General features: G+C 47.3%; 1 protein-coding gene across 1 annotated transcript; it reads right to left on the reverse strand.

Annotated features, from left to right (window-relative positions):
- Positions 1–5,305: 5,305 nt before the first annotated feature.
- LOC103376189 (protein FAM46C-like) lies at positions 5,306–9,290 on the reverse strand. Its single transcript, XM_008306560.1, has 3 exons — positions 8,985–9,290; positions 8,357–8,656; positions 5,306–5,893 (listed from the first exon to the last, which is right to left on the reverse strand). The coding sequence occupies exons 1-3, from the start codon at positions 9,288–9,290 to the stop codon at positions 5,306–5,308; spliced, it is 1,194 nt and encodes a 397-aa protein (XP_008304782.1).
- Positions 9,291–9,616: the final 326 nt, after the last annotated feature.

Here is a 9,616-nt window from a genome sequence, read left to right on the forward strand (position 1 = left end):
AAAACTTATTTTTTGTTGTTGTTTGCTTGAGTTAATATCAGTCAAACTGAACCTTAGTGGATTTGACTCAGTAGAAATGACATAACAAAAATAGAGATAACTTAAGTTGGATTGATATTGTCTCAGGTAGACGATGGAAAAGTGGGTTTTCTGAAGGTTTGTGGAGATGGAGTTATCTGTTTTTGCAAATGAACTCTTCAATATGCAGGAGAGTGTTGTGAAGTAAAAGTAGTAAAAAAAAATAGAAATACTCAAGTACAACTACTTTCAATTTGTATTTCAATGCAGCACTTAGTGTAAATGCATTCAGTTGCTTTCCACCACATGGGATAGACTTAATTAGAATGGTAATTTAAAAGTTTCCGCAAGCAATAACCCTGAGATAACCCTGATGACATCATTTTGACATCAACATTTTTTTTTTCTTTTTTGACTTTTGAAAGCTCAGCCGGAATCACAGAATACATTATACAAATGCTTTGTGGTCTACAGGCTGGCAAAGTGGTAGAAATCCCTTTAAGACAATGACTTTCACTTAAATCCAAGGCCAAGTGGCGCATAAATGTATATATTACCTGGTGTATAGTGGCACTTGGGCTGCTGTGTGAAGTCAAATAACTTACAGCAGCCATCTGCATGTACAGCTGTGCAGCCCGTCTCAGTAAACCAAACCAAACTCCTCGCTCTGCTGTAAAGCCGCCTCTCCGTCCGCCTGATTGATCACCTGTTATGTAAGCTCGTGTCTGTGTCACATGGCCAACATTATGATCCATTATGGCGCATTTAGTTTGCATAATTAACAAAGTAAGGTCTGGGTGACCCGCAGGTTCCTGAATGGAGCTGATACCACGGGGACCGGCGGCGGATGATTGTCTCCCACTGCAGTTTGCATCACTGCACAATTTGGGACGCGAGAGGAGTTTAAGTGGCACAATCGCGAGCAATAAAGCCACACAGATGGGTTTTGCAAGTGGAATAACAAATTAAGATGATCGACAGCTCCCGTTCCTCTGAGGTTTCTCTCGAATCAGGCCCCATGTACGGCACGTGTTTGGCAAGTTCGCCTTTAAGAAACCATCCATCCATGTCACCGAGTCGTGACGACACAGACTTCTATCTGGAGAAATGAAAAACTATTTTTGAAACACTCCTCGCTGCCTTCCCAATTTTTGCTTTTAAGGATGAATTAACGGATAAAGCATCAGTTTGAACGTGGGGGCGGCGTGTGTGTCTGTATTTCTAATGAGGTGTGTGTGTTTGGGGGGGAAACGCATCAGAGCTAAAGATGCAGCAGCAGCCAATTGCCTCGCCAATTGCTCTATTTCTTTTGGGTAAAACGGTTCTCTTGGCTGTTTTTCATCAAGGTTTTTTTATCCTCATGTATCCTCAGTTGGATGAGGACTGAGTCATAGCAGTCAAGGAAGCAGGTGGGTGGGAGGCACACAGTGGGTGAGGTGGAGGGAGGGAGGGGGGGTGAGGAGAAAGGGAGAGGATGTGGGAAGCAGGGGCGAAGGGGGAGGTTGTAGTGAATGAAAAAAAAAAAAAACATGAATGGTGAATACTCTGCATCCATTTTATTGCCTTGTACTCATCAGTCACAGAAATAGAAATTCAGTCTGCAAAAAGGCACATAAAAGCCTCAGAGACGATTATGGTTTCTGCTATTGATTATGCTCCGCTAAGTGTTTTTTAATAACAGATTTATTTAACGATTTCTGTCCCTGTTTTATTGACATTCAACGAACATGGATCACACATGAGACTTCATGGAAGCTGGTGATCGACTGGAATTGAGTGCGTTATTAATATTTTGTGGATTTGTGTAGTTGGAAAAACTGTCATTTTGGTGGATCATCAAGATATTTAAACCTGTGCATTATGAATATTTTGTACATTTTAGAAACTCTATGCAGTTTTCTTTTAATATATACATGCAAGTATCTCTGAAATATCAATATTTTTCCACCTACGGACAAATCTGTGCAGTGTTAGTACTTCTCTATCAGTATTTGTACTCGTGAAAGAATCCACGCAATGCAATATTGTTATTTTTACATCCAGAGCAATGTGTACAATCTGAATATCTACATATGGAAGAGCCTTTTTTTGTTGATTTTTATTCTTCTTCTTAAATGTATATCACCTTTGCTGCTGTTACAGTGCACATCTCCTCACTCATTTTTATCGAATCGAAAGTGTCGGAGAACTCCAGGAAAATGATCAAGGGAGCAGTAATAAACTGGCCGGCTGAGCAACATGTTCCAGCCCTTAAGCCTCCTCTTAACCCCCCAAATCAATGCTTCTGTTTTCATTTTTTTACTGCATGTGCCTGCAAGCTGTTTCAGCTCAGAGGCATCAGTCAAACCTGTGTGGTTGATTATAAAATGATCCTGAAGTCAAATCGGCCAGAGAGTGTGAGAGACAGAATGGGAGAGAGAGAAAGAGAGAGAGAGAGAGAGAGGCAGATGTGTGGGTGATGTTCTCTTTTTGTCTGGGCGAGTTAGAAAATGTTTGTTGAGGGTGGACGGGTGGGCAGGCCATTAGGAAAATTGATGTGCATGCAGCTGTGTGTGTGTATGTGCTCCAACATACGAGTGTGTGCTGCTCTGACATCACTGCTGCCGTCACTGCAGCCACCTCACAGTGACTCCCTTGTGACTGAAGGCCTGACAACCTCCCACGCTCTCTCTCTCTCTCCCCCCCATCAGCTCCCCCCTCTTTGCTCCTCTCCTCCTGGCTTTATCTATAACCTCACCCATCCCTTCACTCTCCGTCTCCATCCTCGGCTCTATTTTCACATCCATCCATCTCTCCGTCCACCACTATCTTTCTCTCTTTTTTCACTTCACCCACCTCTTCTTTTTTTTTTTTCTTATTACTTGTTTTCATCTCTCTCCCCCTCATTTGCTGTGTGGGTCTTCCCTGTCTTCCGTCATGCTCTCTGCGCCCACAGTGCTCCCTGTCTGTGTCTCTATGGAAACCCCCCGAGTGGACAAGAGTAGCTCAGAGGTCTGTGAGACACTGATACAGACCCTTTTAGATCACACGCTTTTTTCTCTCCCATGCAACCTCGCACCGCAAGCCTACACTGTGTGTAAATAGACGGCGTGTGACCATGGCAATACGCCACCTCAAAAGAGACACCTCATCTCCCCTCGCGCCCATTACCTATCAGTGGTGTGAAGTGGGAGGAAAGGATGGAGGCAGTGAGGGAGTAAGGAGGCAGCGCTATTGTTTCATTAAACTGTAAGTCTCCTCAATTACTAGCTGGAGAAAGGGACCACCTGATGCTGCCTCTGCCTCCGTATTCCCATGTGAAGCGCGCACATACGTGTCCACGCACTCTGCATCCCCCTCCCCCCTTTTTTTTTCTCCCCCCCTTTTTAGTCTCGCACCTCACGAACCGCATTCTCCTCGCATTTACACATTGTTGAGCCCGCTGTGTTGCGTAGCCCGTGCGTCATCTGGGTCCAAACACATCTGAAGGACAGGTGATTTGCGATAAGAGGCCTCACACAGACAGAATTTCACAGCTTTGGGTCGCTCTCCTGGGCACCATCGTGATTCGACGGTCACGCTTAAGTGGATCATTGCAGAGCGCAATCATGGGGAGGATGGGTGAGCTGTGCGGCGTGTCATTTTGGAGAAAAGTGCAGAAGGGGCTATGAATGCACACGCAAAAAAAGGCAAGACAAGGTGATGATGGAATTCTTTTTCTCTTTAAAGTCGAGGCTTCAGCTGTTTTCGAAAGGAAAAAAAGAATTCGATTTCGCACACGTTTAAAGGTTTGTTGAGTTTCCCCTTTATTTTATCAAAAATGTACATGAATAAACTACAACAAAGGACTACATTAAAGAAGACATCAAAATGGGCAGCAATAACAGGGGTCAACAACTGAACACACACCCGACCCAGCCCCAGGCCCACCCCGTTAAACACCCCCAGTGCAGTGAGATAAAGACATGCCAATGATGTCTCACATTTAGGCACTTGATTTCCCTACCGAACCATCTTTGGTCATAGTTGCTGTTGCACGGCTTCAAAACTTAGATTTGAGAGGTGGATCTTGTTTAATTCTGGTGCGAGGATTCGCGCTGAGAGGAGTCGTATGGGGTTTAAAATGTAATTCCTTCGGTTCAGGCGGATCTGCATGCGCCATGTTTAGAGATGACCCAAAGATGGTTAGAACCTGACCACCTCCACAGAGTAAACTTTAGCATTAAATAAATTAACACTAGATGATACAATACTTCACATGATTACAGAAAGGACTCCACAAAAGGGAAAGGAATCAAGCAGTACAATTTAACACAATTTACCTGAAAACAATGCAGTGTAATCGCACACAATATACTGTAATCAATACGCTGTACAGTCTGTTCCAAAGGCAATGTTGTTGGCATTTTTCTGTAACAACTAACCAGTCTGTTTACCACTGAGTATTATCTTGGAAAGTCTTGCAAAAATAGATCCATTTTAATAAATTAAAAGCCTTTGCTTCGACTGTAGGATGTGATCTATTTAGCTACTCATGCATTGTCTAACTTTGTGTGCATACAGTATCACATGTCTGCTTGCATGTGTGCATATGTACGTGTGTGTGTGTATATGTTGTGCATGCTTGTGTGTGTTTTGCTGAAAATACTGTACACACTGGTAGACTTGTCCCTCTGTATTTTTTTTTTTTCAGAAATACACCCCCCCCTCCCCGTCAGTAAAGGAATAACAAAGTTACATTAAACTGTTTAAGAAGCATAGTAGTCACACAGTATTTGGCAGTGAGAGAACAGTCCTAATTTATCCATGCACAATATCAACCACAGGCAAAGTCCACATTCTGAACAAACCCATTAAGAACAACACAGTAAGAACATGACAAGAGTGTACAAGAATTCAAGAACCTGGAAGTGTGTTTGCGCATGTGTGTGTGTGTGTGTGTGTGTGTGTGCGTGCGTGCATGTTTGTATGTCTGTGCATGTGTGTGAATGTCAACAGCGCTGTTGGTTTCCCAGGGAGACCAAAGGCCTATGACTCATGCAGTGCATACAGCATTATTATCTGGAATTTTAACAATATCGGAAGAATTATTATTTTCCCACAAAGCCTAGATAATTACATATAATCATGTTAGAACCTTACAGAGTTGTTGGGGAGTTTACTGTAAAAACCCACTCAATCCCACCCCCATAGGTCTATTATAGACCAAACAGTGTATCCCTGGATTAGATTTCCATTCTCCAGCTCTTTCTTCATGGCAAGCACCATGCCCTTGCTCACTTTTGTGTTTTATGTAAATATACGTATGCTAGACGAGTCCAGTCTGCGGGTGCAGGTGTAATGGATATGGTTGGTACAGCAGAGTCGACCCCCCTTGTGGTATGTAGTAGCTGCAGTAGCTGGGTTCTGCTAGGTAGGGGGCACTGTGCTCGGCAAGGTACGGGGCAGGCTGGTAGAAGCACGTCACATGGTCTGTGTTGGGTATAATGTTCTGCTCTCCTAGAACCTTCAGCGCCAGCACCGTGATCATGTTCAGCGTCTGGCGCCTCTCGTGTCCCATCAGACACACCGTGCTGTCGTCCACAACGCGACGCAGCGTCATCAGGTACTGGTACTTGCTCCTCTCCTCGCCGATGAAGTGGTTCTTCAAGTAGGACAGGATCTTGCGCTGCTGCTCCTGCACGTCGGGGAAATCGATGAAAAAGCGCGAGCACATGTAGCGCTCCAGTGTCTTTATCTGAGTCTCGCTGGCCGGTCGGTAATCTCTGACCAACAGGTTGCTGTATTTCAGCAAACCGCCGCCCCGGATCTCCTCTGGGTTCCTGGTAGCGATCAGGCGGTAGCGCAGATGGTCCATGGCTGCCTCAAAGTCACCATACATGCTCTCTGCCAGAACCTCGACAGCAGGGACTGAGTCAGATGCCCGAGAAGTGTCGCACTGTTCAGGCATGTCTGTGGTTACCTCGGGGGCCTCTTTGTTCTCAGGCAGAGAGCTGGATGCCTCAACAGCTTTTGGAGGGGCAGATTCCCCGGGGCCTCCAGACTGCGTGTGAGGCAGCGCATGTGAGGTGGAGCTTGGGATTGTGATTGGAAAAGAGACAGGCTCAGCAACCTGAGGCAACGATGAGATATAATCATGCTCCTTTTTATCCTCCAACTGTAAGAGAGGAACTCCTGGCTGAGGGGAGGACTCTTTTATCTGTTCATCGCTGTCTGTGTTCAGTATCAAAGGCTCCAAGTCTGAAGATACCTGAGGTACAAGGTCCTCCGACTCCACCGGCGGAGTGAGGCAGAGGAGGGGAGGGCTGAGGCAGGGGGAAGGCGGGGTGAGACAGAGCGGGGGTGGGCTTAGGCTGAGCATGGGGGGGGTGAGGTAAGGTGAGCTGAGGCAGGACGAAGTCGGGCTGAAACTTAAGGGCGGAGAGCTGAAGCTGGTGGCAGGACTGATGGTGCTGAGCATCGGAGACGAGAGGCAGTGAGATGGAGGGGTCAGACACGGGGGAGGGCTGAGGCTGGGGGGCGACGGCATGACGCAAGGAGGGGAGAGGCTGAGTACGGGAGGGGTGAGGCAGGAAACAGGAGGGGTGACGCAGTGGGGGGAGGAGGAGGGCGAACTGAGTGTGGTCTCTCGTGGACTGATGCTTGACTGATTCGAGTCCACCTTTTTGGTCTGTTCTGTTCTGGTTTCGTCACTGAGCTGAGCTTCTGAGGTATGTTCTTGGGTGTTGGAGCTGGACGGGTCCGCTGAGTCGAGAGGCTCTGATTGTTTGGGTGCAGAGGCAGTTTCTGTCGGCGAGGGCTGGCTTTGCTCATCAAAAGCCTCATGTGTGGTTGCTGCCTCTTCTAGGCTCTGAAGACTCGTTTCACACGAACCCTCTGTGATTAGCTGAGAGGACGATGGCTCTTGAGGTAGAGCAGACATGGGATCCACAGAGGAGGTGGAGATTATATCAGGGGCTGGATCAGGAGCTGAGGTAAGATCAAGGTTTGAAGATGGGTCAGTGGAAGGGTCGGGACCAGAATTTGTTTCAATCAAGATACTGGTTGTTGGGGTAGCTGTAGGGCTAAAGGCTATCTCAGCTTCAGGGCCGGGGCAGAGGTTTGGATCTAGACAGGGCGCGATGGCGAGTTCGCTTTCAGAGAGTGGGCTGGGGTACGGATTTGGTGCGACCTTTCTGCACATCCTCCGAGGGGGTTTGGGCGACGAGTGTTTGAGCACCACCATGTGAGATAGTCTCTCTGAGGCCTTACAGGAGGGAGACGAGGAGGTCTTTTTGTCAGAAACAAGGCTGGGTGGTGCAGGTAAAGTATCCTGAGTATCTGGAGGGCTGACAGCATCGAGCGCGTTGGGTTTTTTTTCTGAGTTATCCGTGTGTTGTGTGCTGTGAGTCTCCAGTGTATCCTGTGTGCCAGCAGGCTGTGTGTTGCAAAGTGTGAGAGTGGAAGAGGTGGAGCAGGAACAATCAATACCCTGTGTGTCTTCTACATGTTTTGCTTCTAATGCTAAAGTCTCTTCGCTTGTCTCTGTGTCATTTTTCCTCTCTGCCTGTATCTCATCCCGGGGCTCTGTTTCTGCTTCTCCTTCATCCTCTAACTCCGTCTCTATCTTTGCATGTGAAGACGTGCTAGCGTCTGGAGCAGACACATGTTGAATTTTATCTTCCTCATTGCTTCTCTGATGCTCTCTGAAACCCTCGGATAAATTTGTTTTATCAGATTGCTCTGTGCTGCGAGATTCGTCTGTCAGGTTTAGACACTCTGCCCGGGTTTTGTCTGAGGTTTCTGGCGTCTCAGGCGGTCCCATCTGCTCTGTGAGTTCTTGCTGTTCGTCGGGGGGTTTCGTGTGGTTGGACGGTTCTTTCTGGACAGAGAGTTCCTTGTGACTCGAATGTGCTGGTTGTTGGCCATCGCAGGGCTTTGTCTGCTCTGAATGTTCTACCTTCGCTGAGCATTCAGTTTCGTCCAAGAGCTCTGGCTCGTGTCTGAGTTCAATCTGAGCTGGTGGTTCTGCTTCCTCAAAGGTTTGTTTCTTTTCTGACAAAAGGTTTAGAGAAGTCTGGTCTGTCTCACTTGAGTTTCCTTTGTGCTCTGACACTTCTGTCAACTCTGCAGGTGTTTCCTCTTTGTTGTCTTTTTCCAGTATGGAGTCTTTTGTCTGGTTCGAATTCTCACTTTGTTGTGAGACGTCTGCCTGAGACTCCTTTACGTGCACCTCGTCTTTCTGTTGCGTCCGACTGATCTGAGCCCCTTCTTCGCTGCATAAGTCTGTGGGCTTCTCCGCTTCTGGAGCGGCGGTCTGAGTTTGCAGAAAAGACAAGCATTTGTTCTGACTCTCTGCGGGCTGGTCCTTCAGATCAACAGCATTCATTTTGTGCTGCGACTCCTGCTGCATGTAGGACTCTAGGAGACGGTCCAGAATGATCTGAAAGGAGTCGACGCTGAACTCAAACTGCCGCCTGAGCGCGCTCACGAATTTGAGCTCCAGGTTTTTGCCGCTGTTGTTTGAGAGAGAGATGAGGCTCCAGCGGTCGTGCTCATTGAAGACTTTGACCATTTTCTGGACGTAGGCCTCCTTCATTGTGGCGCTGCTGATCCGCTCCCTGTTGACTCCAGCCGGCAGGCATTCCAGCAGGCAGCCCAGCACCGACTCTTTGATCACCTGAGAGGACGAGAGGTCAACAGCATGACAGCGACAACTAATGACTGCAATCTGAGAGCAATTTTGCTTGTGTTATTGAATATTGTGACGCTACTGTGGTTTAGTTTTCCATATGATGCAGCTGAACTATCAAAACCAGCTGTATTGATCCGCCCTTAAGGTAAAGCATTCTGAAATCGAATTACGGTTTGGGTTACAATAATATCATTTTCAAAATAGCATCAGAGAAATCAATACTGCAACACCCCAGAGAGAGTAAATATTCAATGCTGTGCTTAAGGATGTTATAACTGAATAAATGCTAATCAATACAGTACAGTAACCGCACCTGGAACTCCTCCTGACTGGGCAGCTCCACCCCGAAGATGATGTCCAGGTCCTTGTAGCTGGTTCCGTTGTCTCGGACGAGGACGTGGCTGGCCGTGGAGCCGTTCAGACGGACATCTCTGACAGTGATCCCCTGCTTCTGCAGCCTGGCTCGAACGGCTATGATGATGTCTCGAGGACGCAGCTCCAATGTGGGAAAGTTCCCGCGGCCGTGGATGGGAACCACTTCCGAAAGAACCTGATGGAGAACCTCCACCTGCTCGGCGTTCAGGCTGTGAAACCGCTGACTGGACTTCCTCTCAGACATGCTGGTGCCCTGAAGGAGGATGACAATGAGAGTTTATTACAACAAATATGTGTTTAACTGTCTCCGAGTCTTTCCTGCGCGCACACACACACACACACACACACATGTGCTTTGCACTCAGTCACACTCATATGCACACTCCCTGCCAGTCTGCCGTCTGTAAGTCACAGCTTGGCTGACAGCTTTTCCACAATGCTAATGTAACTGCTGTGTTGACAAGCTGACACATGGAGCAAAACCACGTAGATGTGCTTTGCATAAATATTCTTCTACTGCTCACAACAGATCACAACTAATTATGAGGACGTGTTTGACTGGAGTTGTGA

The sequence above is a fragment of the Stegastes partitus genome, unplaced genomic scaffold (genome assembly GCF_000690725.1).
Source record: "Stegastes partitus isolate 25-593 unplaced genomic scaffold, Stegastes_partitus-1.0.2 Scaffold3700, whole genome shotgun sequence".
Taxonomy (NCBI): Eukaryota; Metazoa; Chordata; class Actinopteri; family Pomacentridae; genus Stegastes; species Stegastes partitus.